The 24,448-nt window shown below is 43.7% G+C and overlaps 3 protein-coding genes across 4 annotated transcripts in view; 1 reads left to right on the top strand and 2 right to left on the bottom strand.

The window, feature by feature from the left end:
• The window catches only part of LOC309365021 (macrophage mannose receptor 1-like), a 255,572-nt gene that overhangs the window by 95,687 nt on the left and 135,437 nt on the right, over positions 1-24,448 (top strand). The window lies entirely within an intron of this gene.
• LOC309363214 (vomeronasal type-2 receptor 26-like) lies at positions 1,300-8,863 on the bottom strand (the record flags this gene model as incomplete). The annotated part of the gene is made up of 5 exons (XM_081899320.1): positions 1,300-2,232; positions 2,785-2,911; positions 3,076-3,306; positions 7,484-7,602; positions 8,797-8,863. 5 exons carry the CDS (start codon positions 8,861-8,863, stop codon positions 1,340-1,342), a joined length of 1,437 nt encoding a protein of 478 aa, XP_081755446.1. The 3' UTR covers positions 1,300-1,339.
• LOC309363215 (vomeronasal type-2 receptor 26-like) lies at positions 20,593-23,024 on the bottom strand (the record flags this gene model as incomplete). Its single annotated transcript, XM_081899321.1, has 4 exons — positions 22,905-23,024; positions 22,027-22,257; positions 21,690-21,816; positions 20,593-21,485 (listed from the first exon to the last, which is right to left on the bottom strand). Exons 1-4 carry the CDS (start codon positions 23,001-23,003, stop codon positions 20,593-20,595), a joined length of 1,350 nt encoding a protein of 449 aa, XP_081755447.1. The 5' UTR covers positions 23,004-23,024.

The raw sequence follows: 24,448 nt of genomic DNA on the forward strand, positions 1-24,448 counted from the left end.
AAGAAAGCACTGGTATTACTCCAAAACAAAGTGGTGTTATGAGCCATCAAACCTCGGAAAAACATTTTTTTCCAGAAGGTTCCACAATTTTTGCCACTATTGAACACTGGAGGGCTGTACTAAGAGCCACCCTCTCCCGATTTTTAATTTGAGATAATAATATCTGCATGCCCACATACAAATAAATATAAATAAATAAATAAACCCAGCCAGATGGGTGGAGTATAAATATATTATTATTATTATTATTATTATTATTATTATTATTATTATTATTATTTGCCATCTCTTTTGCTGCCGTTTGATCGCAATCTCCACGGAATGAATTTTTCTGTTGCCTTACGTGGGAAAGCCCAGTGAACATGTAAACCCAGCAGCCCCTTCTTAGGTTGCCATCTTGATATGCTTACTGACATGGGAGTTAAGCCCTGCTGAACTAAAGTCAGCTTACTCCCGAGTAGGAAAAACAGACTGGCGGTAGTCCCTGGCACATCAAAAGTCAATGCCTGCTCAGCTCCTCAGTGCTCACCAGGCCCTGTGGCCGCAGACTTTGGACGGTGCCACAGCCCTGCTGGGGTGATGGCGTGCGTGCCCAAAGAGAGGGCTCTGAATGCCCTTCCTGGTTCGCCACCACTGGGATAGGTCATTCATCAGGAAAGCAGAAACACTTGAGCTGATGGAGTGATCTCCTTAGTGCTGTTTTCATTTCCACCCTAAGATCAGATCCTTCAAAACCGTATGGGCATTAGTTGAATTAAACCCAATACTGTTTTTTTAATGAAATTTTTATTAATTTTTTCTAATATGCATTTCAATATATTCATTTAGACATCCTTAAATCAATGACTTCCCTTCTTTTTCCATGGTTCATTTTGCATATCACTTCTAAACATTTCCCCCCAATTCATTATAAATCATTTCCCAGCACTCTTTTGTCCTTTGAGAAGTCTACAACATATGATAAAACATACTCTAACCTCATTACATCTCCAGCACCTCTCTGATTAGGACTTACACATTTTAGCAAGTCTCCTCAGAGTTAAATACCATCTATAAATCATTTTCAGGTATTTCTCCTTCAAGGAATAAGATGTAAAACCCAGTAATGTTAACATGATTCTACTTAGATTCAAATTGCAACAAAAATAGGGATTGCAAATCTTTAAAAGAAAAGGTCCTGTGGCCATCCCACCTTCATTATGTTCAGAGACCAGTTTCCTTACTGATTCATGTGGAATAAAGATGTTAGATTGGCATATTGGGAAAGGAACACTCAATTCACATTCATTGGGTTTTTTTTATTGCAGTGCTATGCCAAAAAAGACTAGATTTTTTAATGTTAAACCATCAGATGCTCCTTTTTATTCAGATCTGGCCTCAGGACAATAATGTAGCACTTGGGGATAAAGATGCAACCCAGTAACGCCGAACTGGAGGCCAAGATAGAGAAGACCTGCACGGCTACCATATATTTCCCCTTGGTGCTCAGGTAGGCTGGCACAAAGGACACCCAAACACTGCAAAACACCAGCATGCTGAAGGTGATCAGCTGGGCTTCGTTGAAGGCCCCAGGCAGCTTCCTGGCTAGGAAAGCCACCGTGAAGCAGACGGCCGCCAGAAAGCCCATGTAGCCAAGGGCAGAAGAAAACATGGCAACAGAGCCTTCGTTACATTGCAGAATGATCTGCCCAGGCTGGGAGTGCATGTCGGAGTCTGGGAAGGGGGGAGACATTCCCAGCCAGACCATGCAGATGCCCCCTTGGACACTGGAAAAAGACAAGACCAGGGAGTTGGCCAAGCTCTTGCCCAGCCATTTCCTCATCTGGCTCCCTGGCTTTGTGGCCATAAACGCCACTACCACCGTGATAGTCTTTGCCAACAGGGAAGACACGGCCACGGAGAAGATGATGCTGAAGGCAGTTTGTCGGAGAAGGCAGGTCCACTTCTGGGGCCGACCAATGAATAAGAAGGAGGACAAGAAGCAGAGCAGGAGGGAGACGAGGAGCAAGTAGGTGAGGTCCCGGTTGTTGGCCTTGACTATTGGTGTGTCAAAGTGTTTAATGAAGATTCCCAAAAGAAAACCAGCAGTGAGGGACAATAGCAGGGCAAAAGAAGCCAGGATCATCCCCAGAGGTTCTTCGTAGGACAAGAAATGTATAATCTTGGGGATACATTGATCTCTGTGTAGATTGGAATTCTGATCATCTGGACATTTGTTGCAATGCTTTGCATCTGAAAAACACAAGAGTGACCTCAGTGTTGTCAATATAAATATTATAGCCATGACATTCCATAGTCTACTACATACCAACTACAGTGGTACCTCGGGATGCGAACGGGATCCATTCCGGAGCCCCTTTCGCATCCCAAACAGAATGTAAGACGCCACAGCGGTTCATGTTTCGCCACTTCCACACATGCGCGTGACATCATTTTGACCGTCTGCGCATGCATGAGCAGAGAAACCTGGTAGTAGTGCCCTCCATTACTTCAGGGTCGCCGCTGGGCGCAAACCGAAAGCGCTCAACCTGAAGTGTATTTATCCCGAGGTATGACTGTATATTATTTTGTGATTCTTATCTGATTATTTTGGGTTGTGGGTTTGCCTTGAAGAAATCATGGGCTATAGTTGGGGGTCAGAATAAAAGTATTATGGGCCAGCATATCCCATTGAGCTCCTTTAATGGGGCAAGACCCCCCTAGATAGGTACCAATACCAGGAATTGAAGGTGATTTTCTACTATGAAAAGGCAAATTCTTAAATATCCTTTCATGGACATTTACCTTCCTGAATGGAGATTGTTCCTTCCATGCATTCAACACAAGCATAGCAGCAGATTGGTTCTCCCTCCTTAATGGCCTTGGCATATCCTGGACGACAGTTTTCGGTACACCTTGAAAGAGGCACGTTCTAGCCAAAATGAGAAAAAGCATCAAGCAGAAGATGTTAGGACTTTGTGGATAGGAGCCATAGAGTGCATCTAGGATTGAATCATACAATCATACAATGGGGTTTGGACTGCAGCATAAGATATGCAGGTGTAAGAATAAGATGTGATTAATTATTTGACCCACCTGTTTGAACCATCTGGGCCACACAATGACATTTCGGTCAATGGCAAACTTGATTTTCTCTGGAGATGCTGATCTCTCTATACTCCCAACTTTCAACCCAACAAGGGAATTATTGGGAAACGCCACCCAGTTGACAATGTCAAAGTCAGCTGCCAGTTCCCCATTCTCATCCCAGTAAGCTCCATCCATGGAAAAGTTGTAAATGTGGAGGTTTCTTAGGAAAGAGTGCAGCTAAAAAGGGTCAAGAAAAACACACCCACAATTAGCACATGAGGAACAAAGTAGCGTTCATGAGCCTTGCCCACTAAGAACTCTAATCTCCCAAGGTGCAGTCCCAGAGACTCAGATGGGACTTGGATTTGGAAAGAGCAGAGCTAGAGATGCTAATATATTGCATGTTAAAATTAGAATCAGATTAAGAGGCTAATCGCAAATGATGGGCAAATATGACCTCTCAGTGACTGAGATTAAAGAACTCCCCTTATATTCACAGAAAAATATTTTTAAATGAACCATAAGGGCAGTGGCAACTAAAAACAATCTAAACTCTATGTGCACATCTACATGCGCCCCATTGTATTTTAAACTTAGAGAGGTCAATGAACACATATCTTATTTTAATGAATTGACTTTTGCACAGCTTCGAAAAGCTTTTACAGAGCTACGACTAAATACAATAAGCTCTGCTTATAGAGATGGGAGACATAGAGGCATACCAAAAAAACGAACGTGTTTGCATTAGGGGATGTTCTGAAGTAGAGGACCTTATGCATTATATCTTGCACTGTCCATTATATATTTCAATTTCAATTCCTTTATTCGACCGATAGTCAGAAATAAAACACAGAAATAAAACACAATACAGAATTATGAACTAAAACATCATAGGGGTACATGAATAAGGTAGGGCCACAGCACTAAACCTCCTACAGATAACCCACATCAAGGCATTCAATTGTATGTTTCCGACGCTTGAGTGCCAGGAAAAGGAACTTAGCCACTGACAAGGTTGTTCTCCTAGAAGACCCATTTAGCAGACATGCTGTCTGCTTTCCTCTTTGTCGGGGATTAAGCTGGGGTAAGCATGGGGTTATAAGACACTGTCTCAAATCGCTGTAGAAGGGACAGCTCAGCAAAATGTGCTCTGTGGATTCCACCTCACCCAACACACAATGGCATAATCTCTGGTCATATGGGACTCCTCCATATCTTCCCCTCAGAACCGCCGAGTCAAGAACATTCAGCCTAGCCGCGGTAAATAGTCTGCAGTATTCCACGTAGTGGATATCCGCCAGGTAGCGAGCTGGAGCAGCTCAGCACATCTGTTCACCCAGAAACAGCCCTGGTCTCACACGGGCTATGTCCTCCTGTCTCGCAATATCCTTTAATCTTTGGGCGATCACCGCCTTTGCGTGGCTATACGTCATGGACTCTATATAAAGGGAGGACAACCCGCACTTCTGCACTTCCTCCACTATCTCCCCTTCCCATGGAGATTTAAAGTTATCCCTCAGAATCAAGGGGGCCAAACCTGCCGGTCTGAAACAAAGCTTAAGCCAAAGCCATAACTTCGCTTTCAGGGCCACATACCTAAAGGCTTGGCAACCGGCTTCCAGTCTCATGATCGCACCTGCCACGGAGGGGGGGATCCTGAGTATGGCCCTGAGGAATTGGGTTTGGATAGATTCCAATTTTTCAAAGTCCCTACGTGAGCCCAAGGCAATGCCCACCAGTAGAAGAGGGAGGACTTTCATTTTAAAGAGTCGCAAGGCAACTTTGACAGTTTGTGCCTGTTTCTTAGAGTACAGGGTTCTAATCACCAAGGCTGCTTTCGATGCGTTCGAGGCTATGTATTCTCTGTGCGCCAAGAAGGACCTATTTGATCTAACAACCTGGCCCAGGTATTTGAAGCAACTGACCTGCTCTAAAGGAATACCATTAATTGACCATAAATTAGGTTTCGGTCGAGCGGCAAAAACCATTATTTTGGTCTTGGCATAATTTAGTTGGAGCTCATGTTGGGTCACAAATTCATGAAGAGCTCGAAGCATCCTCCTTAATCCGATGGGGGACGTAGCTAATAGGGCGGCATCGTCCGCATACAGCAGGACATTCAAGGCTCGTCCTGCCAGTTTTGGTGGATGGAAATCAGTATTTGCCATATGCACCACTAGCGAATTAATATAGAAATTAAACAGGGCAGGGGCAAGCAAACAGCCCTGTCTTACCCCCCTAGTGGTGGCAACCGGATTGGAGACTAGCCCCTTGCTATCTAGCCTAATCCTCAGGAAGGTATTAGTATGCAAATTAATAATCAGCAGGAGAAGGCGGCGGTCGATAGATGTCGCTGCCAATTTTGCCCATAGCTGGTTCCTGGGAATTAGATCAAAGGCCTGCTTAAAGTCTATAAAGGCGACGTGGAGGGCTTTTAGACCATTGTCAGCATACTTGGTGGCCAAGTGATTTAGAATTAAGATTTGGTCTGTTGTTGATCTTCCAGGGCGGAAACCCGCCTGTTCCTCTGCGATGATGTTGTTGCTTTCCATCCAGGTCGTTAATTTGTTAAGTAGAAATCTTGAATAGATCTTCCCGATAACATTTAGCAGGCTAATTGGTCTAAAATTGGCCGGGTCTGTGCGCGGCCCTTTCTTGTGGATTAACACAATCAGTGCAGAGTTCCAGCTTGGAGGAAATTGGGCTGTTTTGTTTATATAAGTAAAAAGAGCTGCTAAGGGTGGACACCACCAATCCTTATTGGCTTTAATAACATCTATGGAGATAAGATCGTCTCCGGGTGCCTTGCCTGCCTCAAATTGGCCTATAAGTGTTTCCACTTCAGAGCAGGTAACAGGATCCCACTCAGGCAAGGGGGCCAATTCTATCCTTCCTCCGCTGGCAGCGTGAGCTGCATATAAATCGGAGAAGTAGCTTTCCCAGGTGTCAGCTGAAATTTGGGGTTCTATCCTTGACCACGGTCTACCCAGGTATTGAGAAATTTGGTGCCAAAAGGAGGGGGGATTTCTATTTTCTGCAGCTTTTAGAAGGTTGTTCCAATCATTTCTTTCTGCCGCAAGCTTCTTTTCCTTTAATAGTGCTTTATACCTTCTCTTGAGGTTCATAAGGTGACTGCTAGGTGCGGGGTCATTTGATGCCCTATATGCCAAGAATTCATTATATAGTTTGTTCTTGAAGTGTCTACATTCCTCGTCAAACCACTTTTTGTGAGAGAAATGGTTACAATTCATTACTGAGGCCTTAGTCAACGATGGTTTTAGCAGTTCTACTAATTTGTCATACATTGGCAGTGGCTCAACTGCCTGGACAAGGGAGTCCCTTGTCTCTTGCAGTTGGTCAGACCGAAGGAGTTCATTTATCCGTTGAGCCAAATTGTCGGTCCATTTTAAGGCAGTGGGCCTCATCTGAAGCTGGTTATTTGTAATAGGCACACAGGAATAGGTAGCCAATTCTCCATCCAGGGTCAGAGAGAGTTCTAATGGAAAATGGTCACTTTCCAGCCTCGTTACCACCCTAAAGTTAGAAATTTTGGGAATTAGGTCTACTGATGTCCAAATAAAATCTATGGTAGAGGCTCGGGAGCCTGACCAGAAAGTAAATTCGGCAGGGTAATCAGAACTGAGAGCTCCGTTTAAAAGGTGAAAATTAAGAGCCATCAAAGTTTGTCTACATTTAAAACCTGCGTATGTAGCAACACTGTCTTTAAAATTCCTGGGTAAAAGGTCTGAGGTTAAAATGGGTAGTGGGGGATATTTATTATATTTAGCAAATAATGATTTATCAGAGTGAGACAATCGGCCATTGAAATCTCCTGCAACTAGGAAGGAGGCTTCAGGATATTTCTCTAGGAGAGTTTCAAGAGTCAGTTGAATTCCCCTCCATCTTTGGTCCACCAGGTTTTTCTTGTAGGTTGGGTGCAAATAAACATTAATCACCACGAACACTTCCTCCGCTGTTTGTAGCTTTACACCCAGCATGGATGACGACTGGATGTCGATTTGTTCCACCTGCAGATTTAAGGCCAAAGAAACTAAGGTAGCCAGTCCACCTTGTGGTCTACCAGGTGATAGTGAATTCTGTTGTGCATTCAGGTAGAAGCCCTTATACCCTGATAAGGAGAAGCCCTCACAAGCCCAGGTCTCTTGCAGTAAAAGAATACAACTGCCTTTTATGTAGGCGACGAAGGATGGGTCCATCAGCTTAGGTTTAATGCCAGCTACATTCCAGGATAAGAAAGTAAGTGATCTCCTGGTCACCCCTTCGAGTCATGCCGGGCCTTGCAGAACCAGCACAGCAGAATCCACTGGGAATGCATGCGGCGAGGGGGGGCAATAGGCTGGAAGAAGGAAGTAATTGTAGCTTGCTTACTCGGCAATTTCCAAACACCACTTACCGCAGCAGCAGCAGCAGCCATGGATCGAGGCTTAATTTTTGGTGGCTGCGGGGATGGGTTCTGGTGCACGGGGATATCACTTAGTGACAGGTCCATAGACTCCTCATTTAAGGTATGCTCTAAAATTGAGAGGGGTGGGCCTTTTGGGTCAGCGGTTGCTGTAGGGAACATGCAGTGTAAGGCAGGTGGAAGACATCCTTTTCGGTTTGCCTCCAAAAGAGCATTCAGTCTTGCCACAGCTTCCGAGTTTGACCAGAGGGTTGTCGAATCTTTCACTATATCCTGCCCAGGCTTGACATCCCGAGGCCGTGTACAGCCAGGTTGCCGATCAAAGGTCGTTAAAACAGGTTCCACTTGGGCTTGTGTAGACTGCTCTTCAGTTGGTGAGGAATTCATCTTATTTACCTGAACATGATCTTCTGAGTTACGGAGACAGAGTAGCAATTCATCCAGTCTGTCCGTTATCTCCGTTCGCTCCAGTTTTGGCAATTGGGAGAAGGATAGAAGTAACTCACGCTCCGTAGAATTCTCCAGATGTGTAGCCTTTGTCAGTGGAGGCAGGGGGGGGTCAGTCCAGCTAATTAGATCTGCGGCCAGGGGAGTTGGAGTCGTGGCAATTAGCGGACCCTCAGACTTGTCTGCTTTCTTTTTGAGCAGGCAGTTTGGTAAGAGGGGGCAGATCTTGGTATTGGTAAAGACTCTTGTAGCAAGGATTCCATAGTTAATTAGAAGGCTTCTTGAGGACATAATAAGTACAGGGAGCTTTTTGGTTTTAAATGAGAGCAGCACTCTCTGCCTCTGAGGTCTGCTGCTAATATGGTCAGAATGCTTCAGGTCAATAGAGCTAGGGATTACCCCCAGGAGCTCTGCCAGGTGTCTCCTTATATCACTCTTATAATGCCAGTTTATCACCTTGCCTCTAAAGGGGCAAACCGTTAAGCAGATTTTAGTAGCTTGCAGCAGCAGTTTGTAAGGAGGTGCATAGTGTTGTTCCTTCTTATCTTGCTCACTTTGCTCACTTTTCTGATTGCCAACAGCTTGAGAAATTGTACAGGAGGTGTGAGGTAAAACGGGTGCTCTGGACAATTGTATGGATTTCATCTCAGGTGGTACATCAGGGGAACTGTCTTTACCTGTTAGGGATACAAGCGAGATAATCTTCTCCAAGGATCCTCGGATGTCTTTTATGTATTTAAAGATACAGTCCACTGTTTTAGCAACTAGGTCTAGAGTAGTCGAGTGTTCAAATAGCATCTCATCAATACAACTTTCACGGGCTCTAGTGCAGTCATACATGTGGATACCAGTATTACCATTGCTCGCAGGCTTAATAGGCAGGTTATCGAAAGGTTCCTTCGCAATGGCTTCCCCGTCATTCATCTCTGCTAGCAGTGAGAAAGAGTTTGAAACCGGGACATTAAAGACACTTTCAGATTCACTAAATTTTGTTTGTTTAGCAAGAGGCAGGCATCTCAGTTCCTCTGTGGCGTCTAAATCTCCGGAATCTCTGGCACGTTTCCCAGTTCCTCTCCCACGAACAGGGCTGTATAATTGCTTAGTCATTTCTCTCTTCATGCAGCCGCCCCAAGTTTCAGGGTCAATGATTGTCTCCTTGATAGAAAGAGGTGTCCTCCTCCTTACCAATTAACACTAAAACTAAGAACTAAAAACTAAAAACTAAAAACTAAGGTTAAAAATTAATAGGTTTCTATACTCATTAAAACAGCTTTGAAGGATAAAAGACAAAATAAGTCAGAGAGCTCACATTCACGCTGACTAAGTGCCGTTCGCCATCTTGTATCTTCTCCGTCCATTATATAATGATGCAAGAAAAAGATTTTTGGTACCTATAATGACAGGTCCCCTGGCCAGAACCCCCTTGATATGATGTTATATCTCCTTGCAGACACAGATAAGTATGTGACCTGGCGGGTAGCACTTTTTGCAACTGCTGCTAGGAAAATTAGAGCAAATTATATAGCCAAGGTAGCCATTAACTGTAAAGGAGATGAATTTATTTGATCCTATCAATCTACCTCAGGCTATGCTCTATCTTTGTCACCAAACTCTGAGTATAAATTGCACACTGTATTAATTGATATTGTTTTTAACATTAGTGACCATGTGATGAGTTTAGCTTATGAATTTTATTGTTTAATGTTTTTATTTGTACATAGGGATACTTTTATAGCCTTGTTTAGAGTACGTAATGTTTTAATAATATAAATGTTTTAAGTCTTTTTTTACCAATTCAGTATATTTTCTTTTAATTGTCAAATAATTCTGTGTACATTGCGGCAGCCTTTGGCTACGTGCAATAAAACTGACCGAGACTGAGACTGAATCAGGAATGGCAGCCCATGTGGCTATGACATTCTACTAGGATCAGGGTGTGTCGTCCCATTCCAGAATGGAAGAACAATCCAAATCAGGGCACTCCGGATTTCGAGGTCTTAGGAGACACACACAGGTGTGCCAAGGGAATATGAGAATCATTTCACTTCAAAATGTAGCCAGCCACCCAGTGGTATTTGGGTGCCCCTCCACCTCCTCCTCCTGCTGCTCTTTGACCCCCTAGACTCTTACCCCAAATACAAGGTGTCACGGTAAGTTAATAAAGTATCTCCTGTTAGGTTAAAAGGAGATGGTGCCAGGTGCCTGGGCAGTGTTCATCTCCCAATTTTAAACTGGTTACGTCCAATTAAATGATCACGTACAAGGGTGAGACACTGGGAACTTACCAAAATGAGTTTGCCTCAATTATGGGTTCAAAACATCCCCACCAACCCCACCATGAATATGTCCTCAAATTAGAATTTAATTTCTGACTCACGGTTCAGTGGTGAGAATGTGTCAAAGAAAGGATCATACCTGCCATGGTTGAATTTTTTCAAGGTCCATCTTACCACTTCCCACCACGGCCCTCTGTCCTGGTTTGGATGAGTATACAGCACTCAGGACACTTGCCATGGTCTGGATAGTGTTGTAAATACTGTAGCTGTCTTGAGACAGTGTTCTCTCAGTAAATTCTCGTGACAAGGTCCCCAGTTTTGCATTCTCTCTACATCTTTTCTGGACTCTGGCAGAATTATTTGAAAAAGAACACTTAAATGCTGTCTTTATAAATTGGCCGGTTTCAAGAGCATATGGATCAAATGTTTTGTACTTTGTTCTTCTCCTTGTCTGGATTAAGAAGGACAAAGAAGCAGGGACACATTGAGGATCTTTGTTAGATGCCAAACTCATACTGAGATCCTGCAAAGCTGTTGTGACCCAAACTTTCCCCACTGTTATTTTAAGGGTCTTTTCCATGGTTGTCATAAGCACAAGGAGAGCTATAGTAGATCGAAAATCTGCATGGTAGACAACGACATTGACTTGTCTCTGCATGAGAAATGAATACAGGTGCTTTGAATTATAAGCCTCAGTTTCTTTGATACTTTCTGAGAAGGCCACACAAATATCATTCTTTGTGACCGCAGCTGTGAAGGTCCTCATGAACCTTTCTCCATTGTCATTGTCCGGTGCAATGAGACCGATCCACGTCCATTTGAAATGCAGGAGCAATTTGACCATAGCCAGGTGAGGAGGTTCTTGTTTTGGGACCATCCGGTAGAGGAAAGGGAACCGAGTTTTATCAGTAAATTCATGACTAACAAAACCGTAGCTGATCTAGGAAAAGAAAGAAAGAGTTTGGTTTTTTCAATTGTTTTCAGGGCCAAGTGCAACTTTGTATTAACTTAAATGAATAACTAGGAACATATTCACCATTATGATTGATTAGGTGTCTGGGCAGTTGAGAGCCAAGTTTTATTCTCCGCTCCCCTCTTTACATATATACAGCTTGTATAAAGCAAACTTACATATACACAAACACGTCATGTAGTTTAATGCAGCATTGCTATCCCACCCCCAAATTAAAAACCTGAAACCATGAAGCTTCCCTATGTCCTCTGTTCCTTCTACCTACAAAAAGACTTTCAGATGACCTATTAATTGACCATTCATCCTGGCTGCTTGTGTAATTTTAGGGAGGTTATAGCATCAATCCTGTCGGGTAAACCAATAGCCGTGGGAATACGCACTAGTCCTTTCTGCTGCCATTACTCTCTAATGTGTCACTAAAGGCCAGGGGTGTCTTACATGGGTGGTCTCCTCAGGAGTTGGGAAACAACTGCTCAGTTCCAAGTCTCCAGAATGGCAGCTTAGTCCCACCTCCCTTCTGCTCTGCCAACACTGTTAAAGGACAACCAGTAGCCTAGACCTGGTAGTCAAAGGGTGCATTCAGACGTGGGGAATATTCTCTTCGTTTTCCTCATTGTAATGTTAGTGCTCTGTCCTGTTTTCTAATGTTCCTTTCACCTGTTGCATTACAATACTAAGACTTTCTGACCAATATTCCAGTGTGTGGTGCACTCAGTTTCATTTGTAAGATCGCCTCCTTCCAGTTCGCATCTAGAGAAGACGAGGGAACATCAGAGGATATGTTAGAAGTGCGATACTTACCGTAAATTTCGCTCCATAACACGCAGATTTTTCCTCCTAGAAAGTAAGGGGAAATGTCTGTGCGTGTTATGGAGCGAATGCCTAGAGATGGCGGGGGAATCTGCTGCAGTTGTGAGCTGTCCGTGGCTCGCTTTGAAACAGCAAAGCGGGTGTAAGCGGCTCCTGTCAGTGAGCTGAGCTGGGGAGGAGGGAGAGAAGCAGAGCGGGCTTGGCTGCTTTAAAACAACCCCGTCCTCTTTAAAACAACCTCTCTCCTCCCCACTGAGCTGCTAAGTAGCTGCAAAGCTTTTCAGCCAGCCTAGCCGGGAGGAGGGAGAGAAGCAGAGCGGGGTTGGCTGCTTTAAAACAACCCCGTGCTCTCTGTCCCTGCCTGCAGTTTTTTGCTGTCCGATGTTGGATTAGCCACTATAGGGGCTGTGTGTGTGTGCTTGAGCTATCGTTCTCCTCCTCCTGCTTCCCTTTCACTCTCCCTGCGCTCTCCCTCCGACTTTAGAATTGACACTCTGTGTGTGTGTGTGTGTGTGTGAGAGAGAGAGAGAGAGAGAGAGAGAGGGCTCCTTCTCCTCCTCCTGCTTCCCGTTCACTCTCCCTGCGCTCTCCCTCCGACTTTAGAATTGACACTCTGTGTGTCTGTGTGTGTGAGAGAGGGCTCCTTCTCCTTCTCTTGCTTCCCGTTCACTCCCTCAGCGTCCCTGCGACTTCCAGCGCCCTGCGACTTTAGGGCCAGTTCTCTCTCTCTCTCTCTCTGTGTGTGTGTGTTTTGACCTCACTGCGCTTGTTGGGGGAGAGTGTTGGTCGCAATTTTTCTTGATTTCTCTCAGAGTGGTTACTATCGTGGTTTCCTTGCCGGGGAGGAGGGAGAGACGCAGAGCCTGCTTGTTCTAAAGGAGCAACGCCAGAGAGGAGCCTCTCCTGCATTATCAGCAGCATCCTTCTCCACACCCCCCACGCGTGCTCCTTGTCCCTTGAGTTCTTTTCCTTCCCTCCCCACTTAAAACATGGTTACAAAGCACGGATCCACATGGATCCTCAGGATTTTTGCAATAGGTCACCCCAAATTCACCATCAGATCACATAGCATATCCATGGCTACAGCCTGCACCAAAAAACACACGCACCCACTGTTTCATGGGGCCGCAATGGTGCAAAAACGTGGTTACAAAGCATGGATCCACATGGATCCTCAGGATTTTTGCATTGGGCTACCCCAAACTCACCGTCAGATCACATGTCTGTGGCCACAGCATGAACCACAAAAATCATACATCCACTGTTTCGTTTAGAATATTTTTTTCTTGTTTTCCTCCTCTAAAAACTACGTGCGTGTTATGGTCAGGTGCGTGTTATAGAGCGAAAAATACGGTATATTGAGTTCTGGCACCTTTTCCCCTAGAAAATAAGCACGGATCTAGGAAAGCCTTGGGAAAAAGATATATCTTTGCATATAGCCTGACGCAACTGGTGGAGAGACACTGCAATATGGAAGTAGGGTATGCCCCCAATCCACCCACCTTTCCCCAATTCATACCTGTGGGATTTTATAAATGTTCAGAATGGTTGAAATCAGGCTGGAAAGAGCAGAGTCGCCTCCTTCTAGAACGGCCAGCTGTGTATTCTGTCTTTCACAGATGTAGTTTGGAACATTCTTCTGCCCACCAGACAGCAGGTCTAGCACAGCTTCATAAGCCATTCTTCCTTTGAAAAAACTCTCATAGAGGTTGTAGCCCAGAGTGATGTTGGGCAGGAGCCTGGGATTCTGACTGATCTCTTGAATGGCAAACAAGAAGGACAGGATGTGCCAATACCTCAAAGGCTCCGGACTGCAGTAAAACAGAGGTCATCAGATTTTTCATTCTGCAGTCAGTGAAAGAATGTTAAAGTTTGTCCATATGTGGTGGACCTGTAGTAAAGTGAAGGGCTTTTGGGAATTAATCTATAACGAACTATAACGAAAAATCTTTAAATATACTTTCCCAAAAAGAACTGAAGCTTTTCTACTGGGATTGATTGGAAAGGAAATTGAAAAAAAAGATAAAAACCTCTTTCTATATGCCACGACAGCAGCCAGAAATATGTTAGCTCAGAATTGGAAAACAGACATAATACAGAATATAATGGACTGGCAGGTTAAAATGATGGACTACGCAGAATTGGCCAGACTATCAGGAAAATTAAGAGATCAGGACGAGCAGAAGTTTCAAGAAAATTGGAGTAAATATTTGAATGTATATAAGAAACAATTGTAAATCTTTGAAGACACTGGTAGGGTTGGAATAACTCTTACAGCGTGTAGTTCATAATATGATATATAAAGTACGTGACATTAGAATTCTATTTGATACTTACCAAAGAAATGAAGGGAACTCAGAGGCATGATAGAGCCTAAATTAAATATGTAAGCTATATTTGTGTAATTTATGAATGTATGTATGTTTACTGAAAATCAATAAAAAATTAATCTGAAAAAAAGTTTGTGCATCTTTTCATATAAGAGCAATGATAACAAGTAGAAATACATGAATTTTGCTAGCTCGGAGTTTATGTGCTTTCAGTTCATTTGGAAATGGGTGTTGGCAACAGGATTTTTATACCCAAGAAAAGGGAACATCTGCCCTCCAAGACCTGCACTGGCTGTCAAGCCCAATTTTGTGCTTGGGGTTTGATATACAAAGCCTTAGGTGGCTTTCGGCCTGCTTAACCGACAGACCATCTCTCCCCATGTCATGCTGCCTACAATGCAAGTTCTATTGGGGAGACACTGCTAGATGTTTCATCCTTGACAGAAGTTCAGAGGCCTGTAAACCACTGCAAGTAAAACAAGTGTACAATGTAAGTCACTGCACAAGCACGTACAGAAACATGTCATCCGACTATTCCAAATTGCTTTCTCTCTCTCTCTTTGCTATATCTACACTATAATTAATTCTGGAATAGTAAATCCACCACAATTCTCTTTCTTTTAAAAAGCTGGGGAACAATGTTCAGTATCACGTTGGAGCCAGCTTCAAACAAAAACAGCACCTTAGCCATATCTCATAGCCCAGTGGGCAGCTACACTGCAGACAGAGGGGGGAGCAGCGCCTGGTGTTTCATAGCTAGGCAGCTGCACAAGAGATGTCTGGCTGTGCACTAAATTTCCCTGTGCACCCAGGAATGGTGGATTCTCTGAAGCCAAGTGAGGACACATGTGAGGTACAATTGATCAGGAAAAGACACCAGGAAAATGGGAGAGCATGGAATCACAGTTAAAAGTAGCAGTAGGAAATCATTCTCCACGTGGTGACATACATTACACCAGAAACAGATGGAGACTTGGAGAAATCACGCAGGTAGTCATTAGTAATGCCTACAGCTAAGACACCAGTGATGAGGTGGTCTCCTGGCCTATAATTATTAAGTGTGTCGTTTCGATCATTGATCACACCAAACTGGCATTTCCCCTTCAGTGTCCCACAGGACGAATGGGGCATCAGTAGCAAAAGAATTAGGGAGAGTATGATCATTTCATTGCCGTCTGCTGCTGCTGCACTCCCTTCTGCCCTGATTGCTCTCAGCTGCAGCGCCTTCTTAATCCAGATGGGAGTCCAGCTGTGGTTTCAAATCAAGGAGCTCATATTTAAACCTCACCTCCGCCTAGTCCCTGCCTGCCCTGAATTTGAGCCCAGGCCCTCAGTGGCCCCAGAGATATTAATGCACCCACCTTTCCACATACAAAGTTTTTACACGTTCTTCCTTCTGACTTCTTTGTTATTAGTTTCAGAAATAATAGTTGGACAACATCCCAGAGCTTCTCAGAAGGAAAAAAATTAAAATTAATTACAATAGTTTTGATAATGATCAGGCGTGGAGTATGCAGCAAAGTCTTGATTCTCCCTGCTGCAGGTGTATAGCTGGGAAAAATATGTTTATTAGACTCTGCGGTGTGGCTTTGTGGACTGTCTACTGTCACTGCTCAAATCCCTGAGGTTGGAAGGTATCTTTGATCCTCCATCGCATTAGGAAGGATTCAGATTTACAAAACACACACTCGTTCATTCTAAACTTTATGAAAACTTAACAAGCTGTCTCGCAGGAAGTCAAAACAGCCCAAAGTTTCCTAGAACTTCCTAGAATGCCAGATAGTCTTTTCCAACCCTGTTACTTGCAATACTTTTGTACAAAATAATAATAATAATAATAATAATAATAATAATAATAATAATAATAAGGATAAGGATAAGGATAAGGATAATAGGTATTGCAATGGAATCACAGATGCTCAGTTCTTAGGGCACATTCTTTGCATGCAAAAAGTTCCTGAGGTCCAGCTCCGAGGGCCTTCTGGCAGTTTCCTTCTTGCGAGAAATGAGGTTACAGGGAACCAGACAGAGGGCATTCATGGTAGTGGCGCCCACCCTGTGGAATGCCCCCCATTAGATGTCAAGGAAATAAACAACTATCTGACTTTTAGAAGACATCTGAAGGCAATCCTGTTTAGGGAAGTTTTTAATGTTTGATGTTTTATTGTTTTTAATATTCTGTTGGGAGCCGCCCTGAGTGGCTAGGGAAACCCAGCCAGATTGGTGGGGTATGTATGTATGTATGTAAAGGTAAAGGGACCCCTGACCATTAGGTCCAGTCGTGACCGACTCTGGGGTTGCGGCGCTCATCTCGCTTTATTTGCCAGGGGAGCTGGCGTGCAGCTTCCAGGTCATGTGGCCAGCATGACAAAGCTGCTTCTGGCGAACCAGAGCAGCACACAGAAACACCATTTATCTTCCCGCTGGAGTGGTACCTATTTATCTACTTGCACTTTGATGTGCTTTCAAACTGCTAGGTTGGCAGGAGCAGGGACAGAGCAACAGGAGCTCACCCCATCATGGGGATTCGAACCACCAACCTTCTGATCGGCAAGCCCTAGGCTCTGTGGTTTAACCCACAGCGCCACTTGCATCCCACATGTGCTGCCTTTGAGACTTTCAGCACATTCCTTGAATGGGCCATCTGCCATAGAATGGGCTCTAGCTATGTGTGTATCATTATCTCGATGATTTCCTCTTTATTGCCCCACTTTCTTCCCCACCCTTGTCAAAAGCTCATTAATGTTTTCGCCGCTATGACACGGGAATTGGGGTCCCTCTGGCCTTGGAAAAAACCGAAGGCCCAGTTACTAAACTTACCTATCTTGGCATTGAATTAGATTTGGTGACACAGGCTTTCCGTCTTCTGCGGGATAAAATAGCAACCCTACGAGAGGTTATTAGGCAGCACCTACATATTTAAAAGGTGACGTTATGCCAAGTCCAGTCACTTCTTGGTCACCTGAACTTTTCTTGCAGGGTGATAGCTCTGGGAAGAGCCTTCTGTGCACATCTTGCACGGCTAACATTGAACTTGCAGTCATCACAGGGTCTGCCTGGGTAAGGCAGTTAAAGCAGATTTGGCGGTGTGGCTCAAATTCCTTTTGAAATACAACGGCATTTCTCTTTCATAGGATATCCTTGCCACTCAGCATGACCTCCAGGTGCACTCCAACTCGGCAGGTTCCCTTGGCTTTGAGGTCTATTTTAGAGGAAGGTGGTACGCAGAGCATTGGCAGGGTGCTGCTATCACCCCCATTTACTTTCCTTGAATTTTTTCCTATTGTGGTTGCCATTCACCTATGAGTCGAGGTTTTTAGGAATCATCGGTTAAGATTCTGGTTGGACAGTCAGACAGTGGTCAATGTTATCAACTGGCAATCAACACGCTTGGACCTAGTATTGGGGCTTCTGTGTGTGTTTGTGCTCCTTTGCTTGCAGGCCAACTTTTCCTTCACCGCCAGTTTCGTCCCTGGGTTGGACGACAGCATTGCTGATGCCCTGTCTTGCTTCTAGATGGAACGCTTCCATACCCTGGCTCCAGAGGCTTCTCAGGAACCAGACCTTTTCCCAGACCATCTTTGGAATCCTGGCAGCGCAAAGTGATCCGTGGAGTAATGACTTCTGTATCGCCATCCACATTTTGATCTTATAAAAAGGCCTGGGAGGAATTTCTGACCTTCACTTCCAGCCACATACCCGCAGCTTCAAGCAGGGGTCTTGTGCTGCAGTTTGGTGCCATGTGTGCCTGGTCCACCCCCTCAGCACCAAGAGAGGGGCAGGTTCTGCAATATCTTGCCCATCGTAGATCCATTGGCAATTCAGGCATGACCTTGACGGTCCAAGCGGCCAGTACTGCTTTCTTTTCCAAATGCTCATTCTCCACTGACCCATGCTTGGGTTTCTTAGTTAAGAAGGCAATGGAAAGATTGCATAGACTGAACCCCCCCAGCTCCTGATTAGCATAGCCTCATAACTTTCAACATCTTAAAGCATATTTGGAGAATATTACCATCAATTTGCTGGTCCCGTTTAGAGTATAGACAGTGATAGTTAACCTTTTAGAGACCAAGTGCCCAAACTGCAACCCGAAACCCACTTATTTATCACAAAGTGCCAACATGGCATTTTCACCTGTATATTTTTATGGCTGCTATTGTATTAAATAATCCTTCATAAAAGTTACTGTATTACATTCTTCATAAAATTATCTGTCCATTGATATATAATTTTATGGTATTATAACTCAGTGCTTTTTTTCCTTAAAAAATGTTTAGGTGTACTCTCTTATAAATAATTTTTATTATTTTCCAACACAAATATACAATTCTATCAGATTTTCACAAATTTGGTTCTTTTTAGGCTTCCTTCGGCTTCTCTGATAATCATCCATATTTGCTTCTCAGTTTACGCATTCCTCTGTTTAGGGGTACTCTCATTTCAACTGAGGAAGATCACCACTGGGGGAAAATAAATACAGTTCAAATCGGGGGAAAGAAATACAGTGAATTTCTTCTCCCATTAGATTAACAAAATGTTATGGGGTATGCGTCCCCCTGTGTCCCCACAGAAAGAAAGCACTGGTATTACTCCAAAACAAAGTGGTGTTATGAGCCATCAAACCTCGGAAAAACATTTTTTTCCAGAAGGTTCCACAATTTTTGCCACTATTGAACACTGGAGGGCTGTACTAAGAGCCACCCTCTCCCAATTTTTAATTTGAGATAATAATATCTGCATGCCCACATACAAATAAATATAAATAAATAAATAAACCCAGCCAGATGGGTGGAGTATAAATATATTATTATTATTATTATTATTATTATTATTATTATTATTATTATTATTATTATTATTATTATTATTATTTGCCATCTCTTCTGCTGCCGTTTGATCGCAGTCTCCACGGAATGAATTTTTCTGTTGGCTTACGTGGGAAAGCCCAGTGAACATGTAAACCCAGCAGCTCCTTCTTAGGTTGCCATCTTGATATGCTTACTGACATGGGAGTTAAGCCCTGCTGAACTAAAGTCAGCTTACTCCCGAGTAGGAAAAACAGACTGGCGGTAGTCCCTGGCACATCAAAAGTCAATGCCTGCTCAGCTCCTCAGTGCTCACCAGGCCCTGTGGCCGCAGACTTTGGACGGTGCCACAGCCCTGCTGGGGTGATGGCGTGCGTGCCCAAAGAGAGGGCTCTGAATGCCCTTCCTGGTTCGCCACCACTGGGATAGGTCATTCATCAGGAAAGCAGAAACACTTGAGCTGATGGAGTGATCTCCTTAGTGCTGTTTTCATTTCCACCCTAAGATCCTTCAAAACCGTATGGACATTAGTTGAATAAAACCCAATACTGTTTTTTAATGGAATTTTTATTAAATTTTTCTAATATGCATTTCAATATATTCATTTAGACATCCTTAAATCAATGACTTCCCTTCTTTTTCTATGGTTCATTTTGCATATCATAAATCACTGCATACTTTACATGAGCTAAACAATTTCCTCTCAGTTACACCCAACAAAAAGGATTTCATTCCCAGCTTCCAGAAATAAAACACAAAGAAGCCCAGAAACAGAACTATTTAATTTATAATGGGACCAATAAGAATGTGCAAATTTTTCCTTCCAATAATCTACAAGACTGTTTGAAGAAGCTGAGTTCTACTTGATAGCTTCCTTCTTTGGTGGGGGCCTAACTCTTTTTCCATTTTTCGGTAGCAAAACATGGACCACAATAGTTGACACCTGGGAATTTTCATCTGAATTATATCCAACAAAAAGGATTCTGGTTTTTTGGGAAAGTTACTTCTAAACATTTCCCCCAATTCATTATAAATCATTTCCCAGCACTCTTTTGTACTTTGAGAAGTCTACAACATATGATAAAACATACTCTAACCTCATTACATCTCCAGCACCTCTCTGATTAGGACTTACACATTTTAGCAAGTCTCCTCAAAGTTAAATACCATCTATAAATCATTTTCAGGTATTTCTCTTTCAAGGAATAAGATGTAAAACCCAGTAATGTTAACATGATTCAACTTAGATTCAGATTGCAAAAATTGGGATTGCAAATCTTTAAAGAAAAGGTCCTATGGCCATCCCACTTTCATTATGTCCAAAGACCAGTTTCTTTTCTGATTCACATGGAGGAAGGATGTTAGATTGGCATATTGGGAAAGGAACACTCAATTCAAATTCATTGGTTGTATCATTGCAGAGGTATGCCAAAAAAAAACACTAGATTTTTTCAGAAAGTTACGCCATTAGATGCTCCTTTTTATTCAGATCTGGCCTCAGGACAATAATGTAGCACTTGGGGATAAAGATGCAACCCAGTAACCCCGAACTGGAAGCCAAGATAGAGAAGATCTGCACGGCTACCATATATTTCCCCTTGGTGCTCAGGTAGGCTGGCACAAAGGACACCCAAACACTGCAAAACACCAGCATGCTGAAGGTGATCAGCTGGGCTTCGTTGAAGGCCCCAGGCAGCTTCCTGGCTAGGAAAGCCACCGTGAAGCAGACGGCCGCCAGAAAGCCCATGTAGCCAAGGGCAGAAGAAAACATGGCAACAGAGCCTTCGTTACATTGCAGAATGATCTGCCCAGGCTGGGAGTGCATGTCGGAGTCTGGGAAGGGGGGAGACATTCCCAGCCAGACCATGCAGATGCCCCCTTGGACACTGGAAAAAGACAAGACCAGGGAGTTGGCCAAGCTCTTGCCCAGCCATTTCCTCATCTGGCTCCCTGGCTTTGTGGCCATAAACGCCGCCACCACCGTGATAGTCTTTGCCAACAGGGAAGACACGGCCACGGAGAAGATGATGCTGAAGGCAGTTTGTCGGAGAAGGCAGGTCCACTTCTGGGGCCGACCGATGAATAAGAAGGAGGACAAGAAGGAGAGCAGGAGGGAGACGAGGAGCAAGTAGGTGAGGTCCCGGTTGTTGGCCTTGACTATTGGTGTGTCAAAGTATTTAATGAAGATTCCCAAAAGAAAACCAGCAGTGAGGGACAAAAGCAGGGCAAAAGAAGCCAGGGTGATCCCCAGAGGTTCTTCATAGGACAAGAAATGTATAATCTTGGGGACACACTGATCTCTGTGTAGATTGGAATTCTGATCATCTGGACATTTGTTGCAATGCTTTGCATCTGAAAAACACAAGAGTGACCTCAGTGTTGCCAATATAAATATTATAGCCATGACATTCCATAATCTACTACATACCAACTATATTATTCTGTGATTCTTATCTGATTACTGTATTTTGGGTTGTAGGTTTTTGGAATATGAAGGAGATTTTGTACTATGAAAAGGCAACACCCTCTCTTAAATATTCTTTCAGGGACATTTACCTTCCTGAATGGAGATTGTTCCTTCCACGCATTCAACACAAGCATAGCAGCAGATTGGTTCTCCCTCCTTAATGGCCTTGGCATATCCTGGACGACAGTTTTCGGTACACCTTGAAAGAGGCACGTTCTAGCCAAGATGAGAAAAAGCATCAAGCAGAAGATGTTAGGATTTTGTGGATAGGAGCCATAGAGTGCAGCTAGGACTGAATCAAACAATGAGGTTAGAACTGCAGAATAAGCTATGCAGGTGTAAGATTGCTGCTGACTGGCCAAGAGCATAGTATTGCTTGGTCTGAGGCATCAAAGAGAAAAAGTTGTGATTAATTATTTCACCCACCTGAATGAACCACCTGGGCCACACAATGACATTCTGGTCAATGGCAAACTTGATTTTCTCTTCAGATGCTGATCTCTCTACACTCCCAACTTTCAACCCAACAAGGGACTTATTGGGAAACGCCACCCAGTTGACAATGTCAAAGTCAGCTGCCAGCTCCCCATTCTCATCCCAGTAAGCTCCATCCATGGAAAAGTTGTAAAGGTGGAGGTTTCTTAGGAAAGAGTGCAGCTAAAATGGTACAGGAAAACACACACACAATTAGCAAACGAGGAACAAAGTAGCGTACATGAGCCTTGCCCCCTAAGAACTCTAGTCTCCCAAGGTGTAGTCCCAGAGACTCAGATGGGACTCTTATTTGGGCTCCGGATTTCAAGGTCTTAGGTGTCGCACACAGGTGTGCCAAGGGAATATGAGAATCATTTCACTTCCAAATGTAGTAAGGCACCCCGTGGTATTTGGGTGCCCCTCCACTTCCTCCACCTCCTGCTCTCTGGCCCCCTGGACTCTTGCCCAAAATACAAGATGTCACGGTAAGTAATAAAGTATCTCCTGTTAGGTTAAAAGGAGATGATACCAGGAGCCTGGGCAGTGTTCTTCTCCCAATTTTAAATTGTTGTTGTTTAGTCGTGTCCGACTCTTCATGACCCGATGGACCAGAGCATGCCAGGCACTCCTGTCTTCAATTTTCAAATTGGTTATGTCCAATTAAATGTTCACTTACAAGGGTGAGACACTGGGAACTTACCAAAATGGGTTTGCCTCAATTATGGGTTCAAAACATCCCCACCAACCACACCATGAATATGTCCTCAAATTAGAATTTAATTTCTGACTCACAGTTGAGGCGTGAGAATGTGCCAGAGAAACGATCATACCTGCCATGGTTGTAGTCTTTGAAGGTCCATCTTGCCGCTTCCCTCCATGGCCCTCTGGCTTGGTTTGGAAGAGTATACAGCACTCAGGACACTTGCCATGGTCTGGATAGTGTTGTAAATACTGTAGCTGTCTTGAGACAGTGTTCTCTCAGTAAATTCTCGTGACAAGGTCCCCAGTTTTGCATTCTCTCTACATCTTTTCTGGACTCTGGCAGAATTATTTGAAAAAGAACACTTAAATGCTGTCTTTATAAATTGGCTGGTTTCAAGAGCATATGGATCAAATGTTTTGTACTTTGTTCTTCTCCTTGTCTGGATTAAGAAGGACAAAGAAGCAGGGACACATTGAGGATCTTCGTTAGATGCCAAACTCATACTGAGATCCTGCAAAGCTGTTGTGACCCAAACTTTCCCCACTGTTATTTTAAGGGTCTTTTCCACGGTTGTCATAAGCACAAGGAGAGCTATAGTAGATCGAAAATCTGCATGGTAGACAACGACATTGACTTGTCTCTGCATGAGAAATGAATACAGGTGCTTTGAATTATAAGCCTCAGTTTCTTTGATACTTTCTGAGAAGGCCACACAAATATCATTCTTTGTGACCGCAGCTGTGAAGGTCCTCATGAACCTTTCTCCACTGTCATTGTCCGGTGCAATGAGACCGATCCACGTCCATTTGAAATGCAGGAGCAATTTGACCATAGCCAGGTGAGGAGGTTCTTGTTTTGGGACCATCCGGTAGAGGAAAGGGAACCGAGTTTTATCAGTAAATTCATGACTAACAAAACCGTAGCTGATCTAGGAAAAGAAAGAAAGAGTTTGGTTTTTTCAATTGTTTTCAGGGCCAAGTGCAACTTTGTATTAACTTAAATGAATAACTAGGAACATATTCACCATTATGATTGATTAGGTGTCTGGGCAGTTGAGAGCCAAGTTTTATAGTTTTATTCTCCGCTCCCCTCTTTACATATATACAGCTTGTATAAAGCAAACTTACATATACACAAACACGTCATGTAGTTTAATGCAGCATTGCTATCCCACCCCCAAATTAAAAACCTGAAACCATGAAGCTTCCCTATGTCCTCTGTTCCTTCTACCTACAAAAAGACTTTCAGATGACCTATTAATTGACCATTCATCCTGGCTGCTTGTGTAATTTTAGGGAGGTTATAGCATCAATCCTGTCGGGTAAACCAATAGCCGTGGGAATACGCACTAGTCCTTTCTGCTGCCATTACTCTCTAATGTGTCACTAAAGGCCAGGGGTGTCTTACATGGGTGGTCTCCTCAGGAGTTGGGAAACAACTGCTCAGTTCCAAGTCTCCAGAATGGCAGCTTAGTCCCACCTCCCTTCTGCTCTGCCAACACTGTTAAAGGACAACCAGTAGCCTAGACCTGGTAGTCAAAGGGTGCATTCAGACGTGGGGAATATTCTCTTCGTTTTCCTCATTGTAATGTTAGTGCTCTGTCCTGTTTTCTAATGTTCCTTTCACCTGTTGCATTACAATACTAAGACTTTCTGACCAATATTCCAGTGT

Source organism: Podarcis melisellensis, assembly GCF_964234715.1.
Source record: "Podarcis melisellensis genome assembly, chromosome: 2".
Taxonomy (NCBI): domain Eukaryota; kingdom Metazoa; phylum Chordata; class Lepidosauria; order Squamata; family Lacertidae; genus Podarcis; species Podarcis melisellensis.